This window comes from Sminthopsis crassicaudata, chromosome 2 (assembly GCF_048593235.1).
Source record: "Sminthopsis crassicaudata isolate SCR6 chromosome 2, ASM4859323v1, whole genome shotgun sequence".
Lineage (NCBI taxonomy): Eukaryota > Metazoa > Chordata > Mammalia > Dasyuromorphia > Dasyuridae > Sminthopsis > Sminthopsis crassicaudata.
The window spans coordinates 485,643,208-485,668,203 of NC_133618.1; the positions used below are offsets into that span (position 1 = coordinate 485,643,208).

Genomic DNA, 24,996 nt, shown 5'->3' on the forward strand with positions numbered 1-24,996 from the left:
AACTCACTATTTGGCAAAAATTACTTGGAAAACTGGAAAATAGTATGGAAGAAACTAGACATGGACCAACATCTCACATCTTATACCAAGATAAAGTTGAAATGGGCTCATAATTTAGAAATAAAGGTTGATACAATAAACAAATTAAGAGAGCAAGGGATAGTTTTCCTATTAAATCTTTGGAGAAGGGAGGAATTTATGACCAAAAAAGAGAGAACATTATAAAATGCAAAATGGATAATTTTGATTACATTAAATTAAAAGTTTTTGTACAAACAAAACCAATGCAGCCAAGATTAGAAGAGAAGCAGAAAACTGGGAGGAAACAATTTTCACAGCCAGTGTTTCTGATAAAGAACTCATTTCTAAAATTATATATAGAGAATTTATGAACAGACAATGTTTGGATGAAGAAACTAAAGCCATCTATGGTAATATTTTTAAAAGTACTCTAAATCACTATTGATTAAAGAAATGCAAATTAAAACAACCCTGAGGCACTATCAATCAGATTGGCTAAGATGACAGGGAAGAGATAGTGATAAATGTTGAAAGGAATGTGGGGAAAATGAGACAATGCATTATTGGTGGAGTTGTGAACTGATATAGTCATTCTGGAGAGCAATTTGGAACAATTTGGAACATATAATTGGAATATAAAATTGTTCATAGTCTTTGATCTGTGTGAGTGCACTACTGGGTCTGTATCCCAAAGAGATCATAAAAGAGATCATTAAAAAAAGGACCTGCATATGCAAAAATATTTGTAGTAGCTCTTTTTTTGTTCAAGTAATTGGAAATTGAATGGATGCTCATCAATTGGACAATGGCTGAATAAATTATGGTATATGAATGTAATAGAATATTATTGTCCTACAAGAAATGATGAGCAGGCTGATTTCAGAAAAACCTTGCCATCCACACCCAGAGGAAGAACTATAGAAATTGGATGGGGATCAGAGTGTACTATTTTCACCATTTTTGTTTGCTTGCTTTCTGTTTTTTTGTGTTTTTTTTTCCCCCTTTTGTTCTGATTTTTCTTTCCCAATGTGAATAATATGGAATGTTTAAATGATTTGTTTAAAATGTTTAAAATGATTGTACATGTATAACCTATATCAGATTGTTTGTTGTATTGGGAAGAGGAGAGGTAAGGGGAGGACTCACAATCATACAAAAATGAATGTTGAAAGCTTTCTTTACATATAATTGGAAAAATAAAATGATACTAAAAAAAATGAAGCCCTTGCATTTGAGCCATTGAATTGATGAAACTATGACCTACCCTCAAATGATCTACTTTCAGTTTCTTGCCAAAAACTTCATAATTCTTAAAAATGCTTTCTAGTTTCTTTCTAACAGACAATTAACAAGCATAACTAAGCACTTGCTATGATCCAAGAACTGTATTAAGCTCTAGGAATAGACAGATGTATTAATATCATTTATGCCTATTGGGTCTGATGATAAACTTCAGAGCTTCCTTGTTACATATCCTGAAAAATCATTAGACCTCTTTATTGTTATTATTAAGTTGAAAAATAGCAGCCTTCAACAGGGTGCCACCAGCCACCACCCCTACTCTCTTTTTTATTTGACTTTTATTGGATGTTTTTTCACCTGATCATAGGTATAGATCTTAAGCAGCTGCTTCCTTTGAGCTCTGTTACAATTTTACCTCTCTGATCCTTTGATTCTCAGAAGGGTCCAGCTCTTTCTTCTTTGAGAAGAACCTCAAGTATTTAGCTCCAAATGTTTAAGGGGATTTCTTTTTTCCTTTTTTTCCTTTTCCCTTATCTTTCTCTTCTTCCTTCTGCCATAAGTCTGTTATCTCTTCTGACACTTTTCTTCTTTCTTTTGCCTTCAGACAGCTAAGTAATACAGTGGATAAACTTGGAGAGTGGACTTGGGGTCAGATTCACAGGCACTCACTAGCTCAAGTCACTTGACTTGAGCAAATAAATCATTTGGCTTTCTGCCTCAGTTCCCTCATCTGTAAAATGATGCTAATATTTATGAAGTACTTTGCAAATATTAAAGTACTATGTAAATGCTATTAATATTTTCTTATTGTAGCCCTTTTTCCTTTTTTCTTTTAAAAAACTATTCTACTCAGAATTATTTATTATTATCCCTTGTATTTAAATATGTCTTTTTTTTTCCTTGAAGAATAGGGCTAAAGAAAAATGTAGTTGCAGATTTAAAGTTGAATTTCTAAGTTTGAGTTTTCAAGCATGAAGGAGGCATTGACATGACTTCATTGGCAGAGCAAATTATTTCTGCATAAGTTTTGTACGTTATAAATTATCTTGATTCTCCTACTTGAAAGTATAACCACAGAGGCATCTCACTCTACAAAAGAGACTTAGCTATTAAAAAAATTGTTTGCAAATCAAATTCCATTTAAAGTGTATTCGATGGGTTTGGTACTTAAAGGAGCCCCTAGCTCAATTCTTTGTAAATACAAAGAAATCATGCCAATATCAGCCACTCTGAAATTTATTTATTTTGTAAGATTGGAAAGTTAGATGTAGGTTTTTTTTCTTAAAATCGAGCCTTTCCATAGTCATAACCAGATTTTTTTTTTGTATTCCTGCTAGCCTTGAAGAGAACCATCTTCAAGATGAAGATATGTGTGCCCTGGTGCGTGGACTTAAGAAAAATTCAAGTTTGAAAGTCCTTAAGTAAGGAACCTTGTGACTTTGGTGAAAACAATTTTGCAAGCTCTCTGACTGACTATGTGTCATATGTACTATATCATCACAAAGCTAATATAGGTCTCCATTGCTGTCCAATCTAGAAGAAGAAATGGATTCTGATATAGTACAAATCCTTTTGTCTCAGAGAGGAAGCAGCATGAAATATAATAATGCAAGATTGGATTGTACATCTGGTTCTGTCACTGACTAGTTGTGGGTCCTTGGGCAAACTTCTTTTTTCTGAACCTGATAATATTCCTATTTTCTCAAATGGGGCGGGCATGGACTAGATGATTGCCAAGATTTTATGGTTCTATGACTCAGAGTCACCTTTGTTCTGTGGACTTCATGTTGTTGTTCTTACTATTTTACATATGTCCAGATGGAACAGTCAATACTGAATTTAGAAGTTAGGAAGACCTGAGTTTGAATCTTCCCTTGGACAGTGAGATACTAGTTGCCTTATCTTAAGCAAATCATTTAGGCTTTTCAGCTTCAATTTCTGCAACTGTAAAAGGATGTAGTAATCGCACTTATTTAATGGAGCTGTTGTGAGGATCAAATGAGATAATATATTTGTAAATTGTTGGGCAGTCTTTAAAGTGCTTTTTTTTTTTTAAAGTAAAACCTCGTGTGCAAAGAATAGGAATTTGATCTTCATAACAGCACTGTGAAGCAGATGCTATTATTACCATTTTTTTTTGGAAATGAGGAAACTGATAATGAGAAAGATTAAACAACTTTCCCAGTATTATACAATTGGGAAGATTGTGAGATACAATTTGAACTCAGATCCTTCTGCCTCCAAATCAAGAGGGGAAGGAGAAAGGGAAGGAAAACGAAACAAGCATTTATGAAGTGTCTGTCATGTGCCAGGCAATGTGCAAGGCCTTTAAAGTATCACCTCACAACAACCTTATGAAGTAAGTGCTGTGATGATTTCCATTTTACATCTGAGATAACTGTTGACAGGGAGTGTCTAAAGCCAGATTTAAACTCAGGTCTTCCTGACTCCAGGCCTAATTCTCTAGTCTCTATCGTCTGCACCATCTAGCTGCCAGTAGTCCTACAGGAAGAGCAAATGGGGACAAATGCAAAATAAACCATCAAGCAGGTGGCAATTAAGGGACTAAGCTGTGTTTGCATTTGGCAATAGTAGAAAGGCAGTGTTCCAAACCTTGTCCTGAGCCAAAAGGCCTCATTTTGAAATAGCGTAAGAGATGCATTACATGCTGCCTGATGCTAGAGCAAAGTTGCATCTGCCCTGGCAAATATGTCTCCAGGAAAATGCTTGTCTGGTGACAAGCAGACAGCTGCCTCTGTTAAAAACCGTCTGCTTCCTGACAGACAAATATCCACTTTAGCTCTGCTTGTTTGTGTTGCTTTTGGGGGGCTGTGAAGATGCCAATTGTTTAAGGGAAGCCTTTCCACTTGTTACTCCAGTGGGAGACATTTCCAAAAATCAGACTTTGGCAGAAGTGTTAGTGAAGTTAGGACTCAATGCTGATTTTACAAATTTACAAATTTGCGCAGAGAGGAAGTAGGGTTAATAATGTGGCCCATTATTGTCCAAATTTAGATATACCACAGCTTTTCCAAACCCTGTTCCTCCAAACATAGCAAATTATTCACAGAAACTCAGATGTAATAGAAGTCCAACAGTATTAGGATAAGGTATATCACTGTAGTTGAGCTCTTTCCCCACAAATGTTTGCCCAAGATGCTAGAAATATTCATCTTTTTAATTGAAAGGTTAATTTTCTTTATCTGGGGCTAGCTATCACCACAATATTACACTTTGGCTTCATGTACTACTAAAGATCAAGAGTAGAGACAACATTCAATTAACTTGTTTTTGTATCCCTAGTATTGAAGACAGTACCTATAAGACTTAATAATAAATACTTATTGATTGAGTGATTGATTCTTAAAGTGGTTGCTGTAGCTAGAGTAGGTGGGATAAGGAGAAAGAGGGTAGGATCATTTTGGGAAAACAAATCTTTGAGACATTTCAGAAAACCATCCAGCCTTAATCACTTAATCCACAAATCAGTCCACAACAAACATTTATTAAGCATTTATCATGTGGCAGGTTATTTGACCTCTCAATTACAGTTTCTTCATCTAAGAAATTGTTAAGATTACAAGGTGATAACTCAGGTTGTCTAAACAATTCTCTAGCTCAGAATTCACACCTTTAGTTCAGGCCTTTGAAAGGAGTTTGCACCTTTGGACTTCTGGGGGAGAGTTTACATGTTTAAAGGAATTTGCACCATTAAGAGGAGCAAGTTCATTGGTCAAAGTATTTCCTGCAAGCCCCGTTGAGTTCTCACTAGCCCATTTTCTGCTAAGATAAAAGAGGAGGGCAGTAGGGCAAGAAGAGAGGCTAGTCTGGGACATAGTTGGGACGGCAGTCTGGAAGGAGAGAGTCTGGCTAGAGGCTCCAGAAGCTTCCCAAGAAACCTGCTCACAGAGGAAAAGATTTTACAGAAAAGGGATCTCCTCCCAGAGAAGGATTATAACAGAGACAACAAGACTTTTACAAGAAATGAAAATAATTCTTGTGCTATCTATCCCATTGGATTGCTCTAAGGAAAGAAAAGTATTATATAAATTGGAAGTTGTTACCACAATTAGAATTCATTGCTTAATCTCCTTAGTGACTAAAGACAGGTGGGGATAATGATTGGTGTGGGCAGACTTTTGGATACTCCATACAAAATTACTCACTATTCTTCCTGTACATAAAGCTGGTCCCCATCACTAACCCACTCTCTAACAGAAATGATTAAAAGGAAGGTTGTTTTCTAATATTTCAGTTTTGCAGTTCAGTGGCAAGAGCAATGGACTTGGAGTCAGGAAACCTGAGTTTGTCTTGTTTCCCTTAAAACTGACTAGATATATAGCTATGGATAAGTCATGTAAACTCTCTGGATATCAATTTTCTTTTTTGTAAAATGGGGAAATAATAATAATAATACATAGCAGTGTCTCACAAGTTTTCAATATTATTCTCCTCTTTATTCTCAGGCTTTCCAACAACAGCATTACTCTTCAAGGTGTTTCTGTCCTCCTTCAGGTTCTGGAAGGTAATGCCACTATCAAATCAGTCTGGTAAGTCTTTTTTTTTTTTTTTTTTTAAAGCAGTCCCAATTTCCCAATTTTTCAATCAGTCCTAGCAACCAGTATTTGAGAGGACTTTCTACTAGCCTAACCCTGTGCTAGGGACTTGGGGTGTATTAAAAATGTAAAAGAAAGGAGAAATCACAGCTTCTGCCCTCAATCCAGATTTAATGGCCAAAATATATTACCATATGTGAATTTGTAAAACTTTTTAATAAGTGTTTCTTTTTTTTTGGTCAGATGCAACTGTCACAATTTTAAGAATATATGGTTGCCAGATATTCTTAGGATGTCAGAGAGAGGTGCCACATTTGTGCACTACGTCAGATTTTGTATAAATAATCTCTGAAGTTCCTTCTGCTATATGATTCTATGATTCTGGAGTATCCAAGTTTTTGAAAAATCATATTATAGTTTTACCATTATAAAACCAGCAGTGAGTCTTAACAGCAGAGGTAGATTTGCCAAAACTGTGTTCTTACCAATATTTTCAGTAGGTTTTTGTTGAGTTCCTCCAGTTATGCTCAACTTTTTGTGTCCACATGTGGGATTTTCTTGGCAAAGATACTGAGGTGATCTGCCATTTCTTTCCTTAGCTCATTTTATAGATGAGGAACTGAGGTAAATAAGGTTAAATGACACTTACACAACTAGTAAGTGTCTGAGGCCAGATTCAAATTCAGTAAGATGAGTCTTCCTGACTTCACAGGGTTCTATCCTCTGTTCCACCTAGCTAACTTCTAGTAGGTGACTCATTCACATTAACAAGTGAAATGTTTCCTTCAATCCAACTGTAAGATCTTAGTTACAGTATCTTTTTGAGCTCTATTTTCCATGCTTTTAATTATTTTTATTATTTCTCTCTGGACCTTCTCTCTTTTTTTTCTCCCTTGTACCTCACTTAAATCACAAAGACCAGAGTTGGTTTCAGTCCTTCACTTAAGAAAAAAAAAATCAGGTGAATTATTACCCAGAACATGTCAACAAAGATCAAGCAGCTCCATCTCTAGATTGTTACCAAGTCAGAATGGGGTGGTTTTCACTTCTTGATTTATCTCCTGTGAGTTCCTTGGTTCATATTTCTTGCTACTTTTCCCCCCAGATCTCCTATGTCTGATTAAATACCATAGAGACGGGAAATGGACATGAATTAGTGAGTTGGGAGTAGTGAGGGATCATAGGAATCTTTTCATGACCATAGTTCTATGGAAGACTCAAATGTACAGATATTCTGTCTCTGCTGTCAAATGGGCATAAGGGAATTGAAGCCAGTCTAGTGGAAAGAGTTCTGTATTTGGTGTCAGAAGCCCTGGGTTACATGTTAGCTTTATTATCTGAGTGACCTTGATAAGCCACCTCTCTATGGACCTCATGTTCTTTTCTAAAAACTAAAGGAGCTGGACTAGATGATCTCAAAGGACCCTTCCAGTTATTTTGTATTACTAGAAGATTTCTCATTTCCTTTCCTAATAAATAACTCATTTATTTAGTGCATTTTAGGTTTTTAAAATTAGATTGCAAGATTTGATCCTTATAGCAAATCTGTAAAACAGGCAATATTACTAACCCCATTTCCCAGAGAAAAAAATTAAGACAGGGAAGTTAAGCCAATTTTCCAAGATCACACAAAGTATCTGAGGATGTAAATGAACTCCAGTTTTCTGAAAGTAATAAAGTGCATTATAAAATGTTGCAGTAGGTTTATTTTTTTTGTTTGTTTGTTTTTTAACTGAAGCTTTCTTTACCCTTTCATGGTTTTAGGCTCAGAGGGAACATTTTCACTCCAGAAGAAATTGAGCAGCTCAGCCTCATGGATGCCAGACTTTTGTTTTGATCACCAAGAGTTAATTTGTTTGGGGAGTTTTGAGTTTAGATCTTATATACCAGGAAATTTGGTTTGATGCAGAATCATCACATTCAGATTGAACTCTGTTCTCCCCCGTTCCTGTTAGTTCTTGGATATAGAGTTAGATATTTTGAGATTGAGATACTTTGAGATTGAAGCAGTATTTGACATCTGAAGATCATTCTCCAAAGCTTATTTCCATCAAATCTTTTCCATATTCCATTGCTGGAACACAGTGATTGTAAACTGACATTTGAATGACATATTCCAATGAATCCTTCTGGAGGTTGGTGGGCATCTCTTAGGTGGATAATATATGTTCTTATGCTTTACCTTTCTGAGGCAGGGGGTTGTAAATTTTGTTAGCTTTAATTGAGTGTTTGCTATTATACATGATACTGTACTACACAAGAAAATACTGTCTATTTATTATTAAATGCAAGAGTTGGGAGATGGTGATGAAGCTGAAGGAAGAGTTAATTTCCTTATTCAGTTCTAAATTGCAACAAAGTTAGTAATTTGGGGGTCATCCTGGAATAAACTGCAATTCATATGTGAGGGGCAAAACTATGTGAACTGAACTACATCAAAATTTCTTTTAAATCATATAAAATGTCCATAAAGAGATGGAATCTGGAAACAGACTCATCAAATTGCAGCATTTTAAAGTCACTTAAGGACTGAATTTTGGGAGGTGTCAGATGGTTTTCTAATTTGATGCCTTTGGATTTTTGTATGTGAAATGAGCTCTGCTGAGATTTTTTTTTTTTTTTTGGATATGAATTCTGAAGCAGATCTCTGGCGATTGTTTCTCTGTTCTGGGCTTACTAGTAGAATATTTATGTTTGCAAAGTTGTATATAAAAAACTTCCTGTGATTTCTTTCAGCATGGAGAGTTCCTGGTGTGAGAACTCTATTCATTAACACAGTCTATGCCTTAGTCACTGCCTAAGATACAAAGGTAAAATGACTTGTTCTGGTTGAATAAGCTAGGAGATGTCAAGGGTGAGATCTGAATCTAGGACTTCAAATCCAGTACTCTATTCACTATGCCAGGCTGACTGTATGGAGAGCTTACAGGTCAACCCACAAATAAATTATCTAGTGTGTGCTGTGTTGTAGATAATTTGCGAGGTACTGGGGATGCAAAGACAAAAATGAATGGGCCCTGCTCAAAGAGCTTGTGATCTATCAGGTGCAAAATAAGGCCCTGACTATTAAAAACTACTGTCATAACTCTTTATTTTTCTGAAACTACAACCTGGAGAAAGCACTGATCCCGGGGGAGGATAAGCTGTTTATATTTTTAAAGCACTTCCTATTTTCTCAAAATTTGTATTTTTATAGAAAATGTGATTGTAAACTTCTACATAATTATTAAGCTGTAAGTATATATATTAAAATATTTTGTCAATAAAGCTGCCTTTTTCATAAATAAGACTTTATAAATACATGTTAAAATTTTTATTTAAGAAAGAATGCTTAGAAATAGTCCTGACAAGCAAAACACACTTATCTTTTGGCTAAGAAAATCAAATGCAGCACAAATTCCCAACTAGCTATGTGAGGAGAATTTTGCTAAACATAGGCTGAAAGTAAAATTGAAGGCAAATTAGAGCCTCTGCATCTCACTAAGTTGAAAAAAAGTGGCTGAAGACACTTTTGACAGGAACAAAATGTGGAAAGTTTTAGTCTATTTCTTTTTTGTAGGTAATTAATTGAAGTAACTTCTCGCTACTGTCCCCACAGAAACAATTACTTTCAGCATTTAGGGAGCCAAGGCTCCTGTGTCACCAACTGGAATAAAATACTTGGGGCTTTGTTATTTTGTTTAAGGAAGGTATCACAAACATTAGAAAACTTTTAGAGAGACTGAAGATAACGGTTTCTCTGGGATTCTGAGAGAGATAATTATTTTGGAGGATGATGGGAAGAGATGAAAGAAATACTTTGTGATTTTTTTTTTAAGTTCAGTTTTCAGTTCTTAATTCTTTCCTTCCCTTTCATATCCCTATCTACTGAGAAGGCAAGAAAAATAAAACACATAACAAATATATATTATCATATGAAGCAAATTTCCATATCATTTTTGTCCAGAGGAAAAAAAAAAGAAAAAAGGGAAGAAAATTTGCTTTAATCTGCACAAGTGAGTTCATCAGCACTCTATCTGAAGATAGGTAGTATGTTTTATTATGAATTTTTTTGAATTGTGGTGGGTCATTGTGTTAGTCAGTTATGTTATTCACAGTTGATTATCTTTACAATATTGCTGTTGCTATATTAATTTTCTCCTAGTTCTGCTTAGTTCACTTTGTACCAGTTTCTAGAAGTCTTCCTATTATTTAATTTTTATTTATTTATTTATTTTTTACAAATAGTATTTCATTGTATTCATAACTTGTTCAGGCATTCCTCAATTGATGGGTATCCTCTTAGTTTCCAAATGTTTGCCACTACCAAAAAATGCTGCAATAAATGTCTTTGTATTTCTAGGTCCTTTTCTTTTTTCTTTAATTTTTTTTTGTAACACAAACCTAGTAGTGGTATTGCAGGGTCAAAGAGCATGCATAGTTTAGTAGCTTTTTTGGATACCATTTCAAATTGCTTTCCCAAAATGGTTGGAGTAGTTCCTAGCTCTTCTAATAGTGCATGAGTGTACCTGTTTTTCCTATATCCCCTCAAGCATGTCATTTTCTATTTTTGTCATCTTAGCCAATCTGATGGGTATGAGGAAATACCTCTAAGTTTAATGTGTATTTTCCTATTAGTCTTTTAGAGCATTTTTTTTTCATATGGCTACTGATAGCATGGATTTCTTCCTCTGAAAACTACCTTTTAATATCCTTTGAGCACTTATAAATTTGGGAATGGCTATCATCTTCTTAATTTGACCCTCTATATCTTAGAAATGAGGCCTTCATTAGAAAAACTTGTTGCAACTTTTCTTCTAATTTTAGTTGAATTGATTTAGGGAAATCATTAAAAATTTTATATAATAAAAGTGATCTATTTTTCCGCTTTTAAAAAAAATATTCTTTTTTAAAATTTTGCTCCTTCTATATCAAGTTTGGTCATGAACATGACAAAAGCATCACCTTATCCATAGATCTGAGAGGTAATTTGTCCCAGGATCCACTAATTTGCTTATCCATGTCACTCTTTATTTTTAAATTATTTACCCATTTTTGTTTCTTTTTAAAATTCATTGAACTAAATACAAAATAAGAAAAAAAACAAATAAGAGACAGAAAGGAAAATTAAAACAAAACAAAACATTGTCATATATCCAGCAGAGGATTCAAAATATATAACAATAAATTTCCATTTCAAAAAAATATATATATATTTTTTTATTTAGAATTTTTTTCCCACAGTATATATGCATGAGTAATTCTTTTTTTTAAAATAATATTATCCCTTGTATTCATTTTTCCAAATTATCCCTCCCCTCCCTCCACTCCCTCCCCCCGATGACAGGCAATCCCATACATTTTACATATGTTACAATATAACCTAGATACAATATATGTGTGTAAATGCCATTTTCTTGTTGCACATTAAGTATTAGATTCCGAAGGTATAAGTAACCTGGGTAGATAGACAGTAGTGCTAACAATTTACATTCCCTTCCCAGTGTTCCTTCTCTGGATGTAGTTATTTCTGTCCATCATTGATCAACTGGAAGTGAGTTGGCTCTTCTTTATGTTGAAGATTTCCACTTCCATCACAATACATCTTCATACAACATTGAAGTGTACAGAGATCTTCTGGTTCTATTCATTTCACTCAGCATCAGTTGATGCAAGTCTCTCCAAGCCTCCCTGTATTCCTCCTGCTGGTCATTTCTTACAGAGCAATAATATTCCATAACCTTCATATACCATAATTTACCCAACCATTCTCCAACTGATGGGCATCCATTCATCTTCCAGTTTCTAGCTACTACAAAAAGAGCTGCCACAAACATTTTGGCACATACAGGTCCCTTTCCCCTCTTTAGTGTTTCTTTGGGATATAAGCCCAATAGCAGCAATGTGGGTCAAAGGGTATGCACAGTTTGATAACTTTTTGGGTATAGTTCCAAATTGCTCTTCAGAATGGCTGGATTCTTTCACAACTCCACCAACAATGTATCAGTGTCCCAGTTTTCCCACATCCCCTCCAACATTCATCATTATTTGTTCCTGTCATTTTAGCCAATCTGACAGGTGTGTAGTGGTATCTCAGAGTTGTCTTAATTTGCATTTCTCTGATCAGTAGTGATTTGGAACACTCTTTCATATGAGTGGATATAGTTTCAATTTCATCATCTGAGAATTGTCGAAAACATATATATATATATAATAAGAAATCATATTCATTAGTGTCCATCTTTTCTTTGCTTTTGTAGGTTATTCTTTTGTTCTCTACTGAGAACTTTTTTCTTTCTTTTTTTTTTTTTCTGCTTTCATTCTCTGCCCCAAGCAGGTTACAATTCAACCTATGAATACATATATATATATATATATATATATATATATATATATATATATATATGAAGAGAGAGAGAGAGATGCACATACACACATTCTCATCCACCCACAGATCCACATAGATCTATATACACACATACACAGACCTACATGCATATACATCCACATGCATATATCTACAAGTATATTTTTGATACATATATATATTCATTTACTGTATGTAAACATGCATCTAAAAAAATGACAGACATATAATGTAGATTTGTCTTTTGATTGAATCTTTAAGTTTGACTTTGTCTAAAATCAATTATTACTAGCCTATTTTTTACAGTAAATTCCTGATTCTTGATGTAGTGTTTCTATATATCACTTATTTCTCATCCCTGCTAACTCTTCTACTTTAGTTCTACTCCTTAACTTGCCTTGTTATTAGTTAACCTTCCTCTACCCATGGATCCCTCCCTTGTCACCCCCCTTTCTTTTCTTTTTTATCCTATTCTCATTAATCTACATACCTTATCATGTATCATCCTTCTGTACCCCCACCTTATCTTATATCCTTTGCCCCTTCTTTATTCTTTGCCCATTGATCTACATACCTTGTCCCATTGCCATAAATCTATGCATCCTTCTATACATCACCGATTTATCCTATTCCCTCTCCATCCATCCATTATTTTTTTTAAATGGATTTTGGAGGCTTCTATACCCTTCATGTTATACATATAGAATTGTCTATTTAACCTATTCCTGATGTGAGTAGGTTTTCAAAACTACGAGCCCTCCTCCCTCCTGTAATGCCTCTTTGTCTATTCTTCCTCTTTACCTCAGTTGTATAAAATAATTACTATTTTTATATTTCCTAGACAGTTTTGATTTTTTTAAAAGTCAGATCATACTCCACTCTGCTTATTTTGAGCTACCCAATTACTGATATCAATCTTAAACACATAGTATAATTTCCATGTGAAAAACATAAACAATTTGATCATATTAAGTTCCTTGAAACTGATCTTTCATATTGGCTCTTTTATGTTAAATTTTCTATTATTTTCAGATTTAATTGAAAGTCCTGAAAATCTGCAATTTCATTGAATATCTATTTTTTTCATTCAATATTATGGATGATTTTGCTGGATATGATATTTTTAGCCTCAGGCCCAGTTCTTTTGATTGCCAGTATATATGATTCCAGGACCTTCGGACTTTTATTGCGGCTTTTGATAAGTCCTGTACAATTCAAATCATAGCTCCAGCACATTTGAATTTTTTTTTCCTTATTTCTTGCAAATTTTTCTCTTTGATCTGGGGGGTTTTGAAATTTGGCAATAATATTCCTGTGTTTTCCACAAAGGAGTTCTTTGTGGTAATGATGGGTGGATTTTTTTCTATTTCTATTTCCCTCTTCATGTTTTATCACTCCAGGATAATTTTCTTGGATTATTTCTTGCATTTTTGTGTCAAGGTTCTTTTTCTGGTTGTAGCTTTCAGGTAGTCCAATTATTCTTATATTTTCTTGTCTTGATCAGTTCTCCACATCCATTGTTTTTCTAATAATATGTTTCACGTTCTGTTCTATTTTTTATTTTCTTTTGTTATTTCTTAATTTCTCATGGCGTTACTGCCTTCTTCTTGTACAATTCTAATTTTCTTTTTTTTGTTGTTCTTACATTTTTTTAAATAGCTTTTTATTTTCAAAATATATGCCTAGTTTTCAACATTTAGCCTTGTAAAACTTTATATGTACCAAAATTTTCGTTTTCCCTTCCTCCTACCCTCTCCTCTAGACAGCAAGTAATCCAATATATATTAATCATGCACAATTCTTCTGTACATATTTCCACAATTATTATGCTGCACAAGAAAAATCGGCTCAAAAGGAAAAAAAAATGAGAGAAAACAAAAAGCAAGCAAACAAGAACAACAAAAGGTGAAAATATTATCTTGTGATTTGTGTTTCTCTAGTTTATTTCTGCCTTGAGGGACAAACTTGTTCTGTTTGGGGGGTAAATCTGGAGAGCTATTCCACCATCTTCCCACAATTCTCTCTTGTACCCATTTTCGTTTAATGATATGAGATGTTGGACTATGCCTAGTTTCTGTCAATTTACTTTCCAGTTTTTCTAATAATTTTTATTGAGTAGTGAGTTCTTGCCTCAATCGTAGCGATCTTTGGGTTTGTCCAACACTACATTACTGGGTTCATTTGCTTCTGTATATTATATGCTTATTCTGTTCCACTGATCAGCTTCTGCCAGCATCCATTCTTGTCCAGCCCTGGCCTGTAGAACTTCTGTCTTCCTAAGCAATCCAAGGCTGGAAAAATGATTCACTGAGATTTTTTTCATGGCTTTTTGAGTTGGAATTCAGTCTGGTCCTCTTCTAGATTGTGGAGGAGGTGTCTGGTGATCATGATAGCACCCTGGATATCTTAGAATCAGTCGGAGTCAGGATAAGCAAAAGTCTTTATTCTTGGTCTTTAGTGGTAGAAGTGAAGAGAGTGGCCGCATAGGATGTCTGTGACCTCACCTCGTGGTCTCTCTCCCAGAAGTGACCCTGGCTAGTCTCCCTGCACCCCCTAGTCCCTCCCACAATTCTCTGTATACACCAAACTATTGGGCCAGCACAGGATAGTGGGAAGAGCCATTCTCCAAGCATATTCTTATAGAGTGTTGTCCAATCGGTAATTAGCCTCAAGTGCTCAATTGTCCTATCTCAGTGCATGGACTCAGGAGTTCCAGCCCTTCACAGAGGTGTACTAGGTGAAGTAGCCAGACCACTTCCTTTACTCTGCCATCTTGACGGCAAGCTGTACGTTTTTAGTTACGAGCTTTTGTTTTTTTGTTCTGTGGCCTTGTTTTCTTTGGAGAATAATCCATATTAGATTGTAAACTGTAAACTGATGTTAGCTGATTTGGGGGGGGAACTTTTCACAGCAATCATGAATTACTCATGGATAAGAATACTCTTCCTACATTGCTTGATTTGAAATGATTCACCATAAGGAGGTTATAGCTGAAAAACAAGGTTCAAAACCCCGTCAGGATAGCATCAATAGCATCCTGGACCAAGTTTTGGAGATGGTCAGATTTGTCTCTCTGGTTACTGCTTACGAAGACTTCCAAAGAAAGAGTAGGGCCAGGAGTTCTCCCAGGGGTGAGCCACCAGATCGTTAGGGAGATGGTATTATCAGTACTGGAGAAGAACACCAGAGAGCGGAGACTGGGCATTAGAATAGTCAGGGAAGGCTGTTTGGAGATGGCCGGCTCTGCCAAGGGGCACAAGTGCCAGCGGGTAACATGACAGCAGAAAACCCGGCAGGATGGCTCATCTTTGGCCCGGCTTCTGCGCTTGGATGCAGAGCGGGGAGGACAGTGTGAATGAAGCCCCCGACAGGTAATAACTACAGGAGCGAGAACTCCCCTCGGGCTGTCCCTCTCAGTCCCACAGCCCTCTGGGAACAAGGACCCTTCTGCTCCCCCCCTCCTTTGAGCACAGTTATTCACTCTCTTTCATAACCGGTGCTTAATTTGTCAGAGAAGGAATTAATTAACAAGAATCCCGCGTACTGAGAGTCTTCACACTGAGGTAAAAATCACTTCCTTAAGTATTTTTGAGCTCACCCGGGAAGCAAAGACCTCCCTTGTATTGAAAGGTCCTTAACTACGACGTAAGTCTGGCTGTTGGCTAGGAAGGATGTGAGGCAACTCCGTCTCCTTCTCTGACCTAAATATGTGGCTTCTGGGAGAGGAGCCGAGCTCCCTCAGCCCCATTCACGAAGGGAAACTGAGGCACTGGCGGGGAGGTCCTGGGAAACTCAGTGATTAGGGCTGCGGGCATTTCGGGACTCCGGGACGAGTCTGTGACCCGGACTCCCAGCTCAAGCAGGGGGGAGAGGGCTTCACTCTCAACTCTTATTCCTCAAGCTCCAAAGACCCTGCCCTTCCCAATTCTGGAAAGCATTTTGACAGCTGAGGCCCAGAGAGTCCGGGACCTGTAGTGCTCCACCCCCTCCCGCCACATAGCCAATGGCGGTTCGAGACTTGCTGCCGGGCAGCCAACCAGAAGGCGTTACGCCACTTTCCCCATCCCCGCCCTCTTTTGCTTCTTCCTCTCTTAGTCCCCCACCCCCACTTGGGCTCGACCGAGCTTGACGGAGCGGAAAGTCCCTTAGTATCGGGCTGGTTCGGCAGCCATTGGCGGAGAGACTGTCACGAGGAAGACCAATCCTGGCGCGCGCTGGAAGTCGTTCGGGCCACTATTGGTCCTCATGCCATTTCCCCCCACCCACCACCACTCCCTCCTTTCCTTCTCTCCGTCTCGGAGGCGGGGCAGGCGGGGGCGGGTCCAGGTATCAGGTTCGGTTGCGCAGGGCCGCGCGTCTACCCGAGGTAAATAGTCGGCGGTGGCGGCGACGACTTTTGGCCTTTGGAGCCAGGGGCCGCAGAATTGCGAACCAGGTTTCAGCCTGCTCAGACCTGTCGCCTTTAGGTGAGCAAATGACGGGCGGCGCTGGAGCCTCCAGCGGGGTTAGGAAGGCGAGAATCCTCGGGCGCCTTCTCCTCACGCCTCCGACGCCCCCGGCACCGCCGCCCGCCTCGTCGGGGCTCCCTGTCCCGGCCAGTTATCTGGGCCTCGCCAGCCCCGCAGACGGCACGTTGTCTCCAGCGAGGCCTGCCCGCCACGGCCTTCCCTGGGGAGCGATCCCAATCTCGAGCTAACGGCCGCTGCTCGTCCGGTGCCCTGGGACAGCCCCTTCTGTCTCATGGGGTGGGGGTGGGGAGCGGGAATGTCGTAAATTATAAACTCTTACCCTCAGGGGGAGGGGAGGTAAACTGAGTCACCAGGCCGGTGGTAGTCCGCCTTTGGACCCAGAGACTTACGGATGGGCTCAAACTAGAGCTGGACTCCCCCCTCCGGTAGCGTGATGGGAGGTAGGGCTGGCAGGAAGAGCAAGGAGGCTTAGTGGCCATAGGATTTAGGGCTGGAAGTGACCTCAGGTAGTCTGACTCCAGGTTCCAAAACTCGGGGCTTCACCAGTTCTCCAGAGGTCCGAGCATAGATTTCTGGGCATCTGGGAGCTTGAATGGTGAAAAAATAAAACACATTTCACTAACTTCCAACTGAAATTTAGCGCTTCCTCTAATTGTGAAAGGAGACGACACAATCTTACTCTGATAAGGGTCTGTGGAGTTCTGTCCGGGACAGAGACGTTTAGAAGGTTCTTGGTCTTTATCACCTTACAAACGAGGTGGCCCAGTCTCCTGCTGACTTACTCTCGTTTTTGTTCCAGTTTCCCCATCCTTTGGCTAAGGATGCTGCTACACAGCCACTCGGAGTTCTTTAGTTGAAACATTCTCCGTGGACAGAAGGTATCTCTCTTTTTCTTTAATAGTCAATGATCTGGTGATGAACATACATAGATCCAATCAATCAGTGCAATTTATTATACACTTACTGTATATTCTAGGTACTGGGGATGCAAACACTGTCTCAGAAAGTGAGACAGCCTCTCATCTCTCAAGGAGGGCGTTCTACTAGGGGCATTCAGCATGTGTTCAGAGAAGTAAGTATAGGATATATCTAAAGTGAAGGGGGGGGAGGAGGTGATACTAAAAGGAATCAGTCAATAAGCATTTACAAAATGCTTACCTTATGTCCTAAGTGCTCCCAATAGAGATACATGCAAAAAGAAACACAGACCCTTCTCTCTAGTGGTGGAATTTTTAAAAAATGCAACCTAATGGGTAAAGACAGCATATACAGAAAGATGAAAAAGATGGGTGGTGCAAAGGATGTTACCTGGCTTGGAAGAATGTTGGAGGCCAGATTGGGAAAAATGAACTAAAGGCGTTAGCAGGTTCTGAGAAGCAGGGGAAAGTTTTTCAGGCATGGGAGATAGCACGTGTAAAGGCACAGAGGCAGGAGAAGCAATCCAAGTCTGTTGTGCTAGAATGAAGAATGAATAAAGGGGTGTGATGTTACTCATTTGGAAAAATAGAAAGGAGCCAAATTGTAAGGGGCTTTAAATGATAAACAAAGAAATTTGTATTTTATCCTAAAGGTAACTATTACAAAATAAAAGTTTGTATTTTATTTGTATTGTATTTTATCCTGTTCAGCAGTAGGGAATCACTGAAATGTCTTGATTAGAACAGTGACATGATCAGACATGACCTTTAGGCCTATTAATGTGATTGTGATATAGATTATGGAAATAAGAATTGTTGAATTTGCATCTAGAGATTGCTGCTTATGAATGTCTAGTATATAATGACATGTTCTGTGTACTTGTGTATAACTCTATTGCATTTGCATTTCTAAGAAATTGATTGTAGTTATCCTAGTTCCCTTTCCTCCAAGTTGAACAAAAAATAACTCATCTTGCTTTTTGATTGAAAAAATCTTTATGTGACACAAGGTTATTAATTTTCTAGTCTATAGTTTTCTTGGGAAAAATGAAAAGTCTAAATATGTTTCAAGAGCTGAGAGATGAAATTTGTTCATTACTTTTCTGCACCCTCTCAAACCCTAGGTAGGTTAATAATGGCTCTAGGTATTAACCTGCTGCTGTTCTTCAGTGGATGGTAGGTGGATTTACAGTAGTGTATTATCAGGAGAAAAAGATCTTGAACTTACTGAAGTCCAAAACATTTATGTTCTGTTACAAAATCATGAAAATTAGTAGTAGTTTTTATAAGATTTTATAAGGCCAAGGTTCATGCTTTAATAAAAATAAATTTTTATTGAAATCTTCTATTTGTTATATTAGTTGTTATATTAGGTATTCCTCCCACTTCCTCTCCCAGAGGACATATCATATTTAAAATCGTAATAGTAATTTTAGAGAGAAAAAAATAAACACAACTGTTAAATGCATTTTAAAAGTCTGAAAAGATGTATGTCATGCTTTCTTTTAAAAAAATTTTAATGTGATTTTGTATGTCAAAACTGGACAGAAATTTGATGACAAAAAAAATGAGAGTGAAGAAGGGAGAATGAAGTTATTCTATTTACCACTTAATGTCACTATTTTTTCCCATTTATGCTATATTCTGAGTCAAGTTTGGGTTTTTATATCATCACACAATTTGGGGTATAAAAGGATAAAATGAAACGATCCAGAAAAATCAGTCAAAATTGGATGTCAAAATTATAATTTTTTCTAATATATTTCTAATATGACAAATAAAATAGCATTGCTTCTTCCTAACACAGTAATAAATGTATAATATTAGAACAATGACTAGAGTAATAACTTCACTCATTCTTCAAATTATTATTGATATCAAATATAATTCATTTTGCTGTAGAAGGTCATGGAAACCATTAGATATTATATACTTAATTGAATTTCTGACATGATTCCAGAAGATCCCTTTAATAATATAGCTTAAAATCAATTCTATGCCAATCTATCCTCTGTGACTCTCATCCTTGTTCTCTTAAAAAGTTCACTACAAGGGCACTGGCAAACATGCTATAGACATTTTCTCAACATTATCAACCAGTAGATCATGTGTTCTTGAGACATGACCAGCCCATCTTTTCTTTCTGTAATACAATTCTTTGATGATATCCTTTACTCATATTCTTCTTCAGAGTTCTTCTTTGCTTATGTGTTGCAACATGCTTATGCCCGTCACAGGCTTTTTTGTTGCTTTCTAATGTAACATTCATTTTTAGTTCTTGGGATGCAGTGATATTCCAAGTTTTGAAGAATAATTAAATGTTTTATAGGATTCTCTAGAAATATTGAGAAATAGAATTTCTCTGATCTAAACCCTTTCCAGACTTCTTTGAATAGCGATGGACCAGATGCATGGACAATAAACTCTCAGTTAGTGGTAGTTAAATAATTGAATACAGAATCTTTCATGTTAGATCACCGTCTTCCCACCCACCTGAAAGATCTCTCTAAAGGCAGTATAGTCTTTATCCCTTCCTTGAAGGGATTTCTTTGCCTTGTGTTTCTCCTTTGAGAAAAAATTAGTTGAGTGAGCATTTAATAACTACCTATTATTTGCTAGGCACTGTGATAAGGAAAAATGGTACCTGCTCTCAAGGAGCACAGTTTATGTGCAAGTTATATTAAGGATCAATTGGAAATAATCAACAGAGGGTGAATACTATTTGAACAGAAGGTAGACTTTACCTGAGACTGGAAGAAGCCAGAGAAGCTAGGAAGCATACATGAGAAGGTAATGAATTCTGGGCATGGGTGATAACCACTGAAAATGCCCAGAGTTGGACTGTTTAGTGTGAGAAATAGGAGACCAGCGCCTCTGAATCACTGTGTGTGTGTATGTGTGTTCATGTACGTGTGTGTGTGTGTGCACATGTGTATGTTGCACATATGCCTGTGTCCTAGGGATTTGGGGGCGATAGAGAATAAAGTACAAGAAACTTGGAAAACTAAGAGGGAGTCAAATTATAATGGGCTTTAAAAGCCAAACAGAAAAATTTTATATTTGATACTAAGGTAATAAGGAATCACTGAGGTTGATTGAATAGGGATGTGATATAGTCAGATCTATGCTTTAGGAAGATCTCTTTGATAGGCCGAATAGAGGATGGCCTGGTGTGGTGTGAGACTTGGGGCAGAGAGACTAATCAACAGATAAATGAAAAAAGTCTAGGCTTGAAGTGATGGAGATTGGCCATCAGGTTTGTGGCATTTTAGAGAGAATAGGACATATGCAAGAGAGATGTTGCATAAGTAGAATCATTAACACTTGCTAACAGATTGATGTGGAAAGAGGGAGGAGTTGGGGATGAGGCTGGGTGACTATGAGGATAATGGTACCTTCATCAATAATAGGGAAGTTAGGAAGAGGATAAAGTGTTAAGGAAAAGATTTGGGCTTGTAGAATTTAAGATGCCTGTTGGATATCCCAGGAGAATAGGAAGCTAGGAATTGAGAGGGAGGTAGGGATAAATAAATAGATCTAAGAATTATACATACATGGGTATATATACATGTGTATATAAATAAATGTGTGTGTTTCTCTGTGGAAAGAGAGAGGTAGAGACAGAGACAGAAATGGAGAGAGAATATAATTGAATTTCTGGGAACTGATAATCTTATCAAAACAATGAATTAGAGAAGAAGGCCCAAGACAGAGTGCTGCGGTATATACATAGTTAGGGACATGAGCTAGATAAAGATTTTGCCTAGGAGACTGAAGAGTGGTCAGAAAGATAGGAGAATTCAAAGAGAACAGTGTCAGAAAAATCTGTAGAGCAGTGTCATCAACAGGATGATGGACAGTGTCAGAAACTGCAGAGAGGTTAAGAAGGATGAAAATCGAGAAAAGGCATTTTAGATTTGGCCATTAAGAGATAGTTGGTAACTTCAAAGAGAGCAATTTCCATTGAATGATGAAGTCAGAAGCTGGACTGCAGAAAGTTAAAAAAAAAGTAAAAAAAAAAAAAAAGACAAGAAAAGAAAAAGAAAAAGAAATGGAAGCACTGAATGAAATCTATTTGTTTAGGGAGTGAGGGGAGTGATAAACTAAGTAAATGCATAGTAATTTTATTATTGTTTTGGAATGCTAACACAGTACTATTTTTACATGTGATTTTTTTTTTTTTCTTGTTCAAGATTGCTGTATAAATGTTGTCTCAAGTCATCTTGGGTGAGAGTTCTGTCAGAAGGCTATGGAGAACCAAGCCAATTTATCTATCTGACTGCCTTGTCTGTCTGTCTCTCTGCCAGAAATGATTTGGATATTAGGTTAATGTAAAATTAAGAAAAAAATTATTTGTAGTAGATTTGTCCAATACCCAACATGTATTGAAAAATTGGGTTTTGCTGGCAATCCTGCCTATTCTGTTTTTTCAATTTTAGGAAAAGCTCATTGATCAACTATACTTTTTCCCTAGTTATATATATTAGTGGACAAGCTTTTTAAGGTGTTTTTAAGTAAGGGTGCATCTTGAAGCCAAGGCAATGGGCGTGTTTATCCATTTGGTCTTTGGTGCATGGTGAAGGCAAGGCAGTCTTTTTCCATTTGGTCTTTTTTGTAGTTAGGCCAAACTCCCTTGAGTGATTGCGAATTTCATCTTGGAGATTTTTCACTGTCTTGATATTTGATATAATTAACACAATGCCATCTTTATCTGAGGACTTCATATTCTTAGACTCTTTCACTGGATCTCCTTCATCACAGTGATGAATATTTTTGGTGAGCACATTTTTCCTTTTTTAATACCTCACCTGTAGTTTATTTTTCAGAAGGTCATTGAACTGGGTTATTTCTGTCATTTTCCAGAGAATCTTGTCACATTCTGAGAAATGATTTTGGCAGATAAGTAGGAAACACCTTTTAAAAGGGCTTGAAAGACAGTGTTCTTCTGAATCAAATGTTTTTTCATAGTTAATAAATAAGTGCAATGGAATCCTATATTCTTTTTATCTTGCCATTTGTGAGATAGTAAAGGTGTGACATTACACTTGAGATAAAAATTGACTGAATAATAATTTAAGAATTTTTATGAATTTGGAAAAATTAAATCCCATCAACTCTCTCTCTCTCTCTCTCTCTCTCTCTCTCTGTATATGTATAGTTATATGTATTGTTTTATATATATATATCCATATATATATATGTATGGATATATATATATATATATATATATATATATATTTTTTTTTTTTTTTTTTTTTTTTTTTATCATCTACCAAAGCATTTTGGCAAGGAACCGATATTTGCTCTCAGTCATAGCATTGGAGAAAAAGGAAGCTTTGTTAGTGATGGTGTCTAGGATTTAACCTTCTTCTGTGGTCTGGAATCAAGTTTAACTCCTAATCTTTACATTTTTGTTGGAAAAGAGTATAGAGATGGGAATAGAAAGGGCGTGGCTGGATATTTGTTAATGTGTTTATATGCAGAGTTTAGATGGACAACAATTTATACCCTTCATAGGAAGAAATAGGAGGGGATGTTTAAGGACAAAGGGAACTACTTAGAAAATAAAATAAAGATGATTTAAAGGATCATATTATAGGTACATTTTGCTTTTTGTGGTATAAACCTCCCTGTAAAGTTATATAAACCAAATTCTATTTTAATTGTGTTGAGAGAGTTTGCTATGTATAGAAAGAAAACTCTTTTTTGTTTATTTTGTAAAAAGCAAAAATCCCCTAACTTAATTTAACTATAGATTTTCACATATTTACTTATAATATTTCTCTCTTGATATTTCCACTTGTGTCAGTGTATAAGTTGGAGAGAAATTTTAAACTGCATGAGGATTTTCCTCACTGTCATGAAATATAAAAACCTTTTCTCTAAGTCAAATTTTAGCTTGCTTAAGAATATGGAAGTTTTTCCTTTTAAAGGAGATTTTTTTCTTAAGTGATGGTCAGTCATTTTATATTATTCAGAAGAGTTTGAAAGACATCTCATTGGATATCTTTTCTGTTTGGTAATTATAATCAAGAATAGTAATTTAGTAGAATGTGTATTGATTCTGAAATCTGATAAGGAATGGATAACTGCCAGTGCTTTTAAGAACTATTATACCTCAGAAGAAGCACAAAGTTCTTGAATTTCAAAACTGGCATTGTTTCCTCAGTGATATTCTTATGAATAGTATATGCTGATACCTGAGAATCAAAATGACATTGTATCTGCTAGATAAGGTAGATATTGATACTTTAATAATGTATGCATAGAGTGATTTAGGTATTTGATGCTGTTAATTTTGCTGTCTGATGTGGTTGAACTTGCTAAATTTTTTTAAAATTTTTTAGTATAAAAAAATCTTTTTTTGACTGTATTATATTCCTCAGGTCATTACGAGGTAAGGTAAATATTTGTATTCTCTAAACTTACGTGTTATTTATTCACCCACATATTAAGTAAATCTCTTATTTAGTTAGAATCTACAAACTCAAATAACTAGTGCTTTCATAGGTCTTTTCCAATGATAATTGATGCTTCAACTTAACTTGCTAAGCTGTTGCTGGAAAGATAAAAGCAAAAATGTCCCATGTCACAGGGAACTTAACATTTTTTTTAGGATGAATACATCATATTCAGAGATTTGAGAAGCTAGGAAATACTTAACTGCGATCATCTTGGAAGGCTTTGGATAGGAGGTAGCACCTTAATTGAGCTTTGACTAAAAGTAACAATCTGTTTTTGAAGCATTTGGGTCAGGGTGGGGTAAGGACAGACCATATGAAAGTATGGAATTAAGAGACAGAATGCCAAATTCAGGGAAGAACTAATAATCCAATTTGCCTGGCATATCCATCCATCCATCTATCTATCCATCCATCTATCTATCTATGTATCTATGTATCTATGTGTCTTATCTAAATATTTACCTGTCTATACATATACATATTATATATAATATGAAATGTTTGAAAAGACAGATGAGAATTAGGTTGTAAGGGTGTAAATTGCAGAGAAAAGCAGAGAAAAAAAAAATTTACCTGGAATAAACAATGAGCCACTGAATTTTATTAACCGAAGAATGACATGATTAGATCTTACCTTAGGAAGAATACTATTTTGGCTACTTTTTGAAAGACTTGATTAGAAAGGAAGACTCTAAAAGCATGGAGACCATTTAAGAAATAAAAGGTGATAAGAACTTAAGACTAATATAAATGAAGAAAAGGGGACAGATAAAACAGACAGTGATATAACTTCTCTAAAAGTTGTTAATTGGTTAGGTTAGGAAGAACAAAGGATAACAAAAGAGCTTATAAATCAGGGTGACTAGAAGAATGATGATGCTCTCAGTGAAAGTAAATTAGGAGAACAGGGACTTGGGGCAGGGGAAGGGGGAGATAATTCCATTTTGGAGGTATTGTGATAGGACATTTTATTGATTATTT

The 24,996-nt window shown here is 36.4% G+C and overlaps 2 protein-coding genes across 6 annotated transcripts in view; both read left to right on the plus strand.

Moving 5' to 3' along the window:
* NOD2 (nucleotide binding oligomerization domain containing 2) overlaps positions 1-9,103 on the plus strand; it is a 44,624-nt gene extending 35,521 nt beyond the window's left edge. Inside the window, exons 10-12 of one of the 2 annotated variants that reach the window (XM_074293365.1) lie at positions 2,601-2,684; positions 5,730-5,813; positions 7,584-9,103. In XM_074293365.1, coding sequence (XP_074149466.1) covers positions 2,601-2,684; positions 5,730-5,813; positions 7,584-7,656 — 241 coding nt within the window. In that variant the 3' untranslated portion in view covers positions 7,657-9,103. The remainder of the gene's footprint in view (positions 1-2,600; positions 2,685-5,729; positions 5,814-7,583) is intronic. The other variant, XM_074293366.1, reaches the window with a different exon arrangement.
* A 7,360-nt stretch (positions 9,104-16,463) lies between these two features.
* Positions 16,464-24,996, plus strand: part of CYLD (CYLD lysine 63 deubiquitinase) — a 62,778-nt gene continuing 54,245 nt past the window's right edge. For 2 of the 4 annotated variants that reach the window (XM_074293370.1, XM_074293372.1), the window contains exons 1-2: positions 16,469-16,631; positions 17,434-17,512. Coding sequence is in view for 2 of the 4 variants with exons in the window: in XM_074293368.1 (XP_074149469.1) it covers positions 17,693-17,706 (14 nt within the window). In the remaining 2 variants the exon portion in view is untranslated. Of the gene's footprint in view, positions 16,632-17,433; positions 17,513-17,610; positions 17,707-24,996 lie in introns of all 4 variants that reach the window. The other 2 variants (XM_074293368.1, XM_074293371.1) reach the window with 2 other exon arrangements.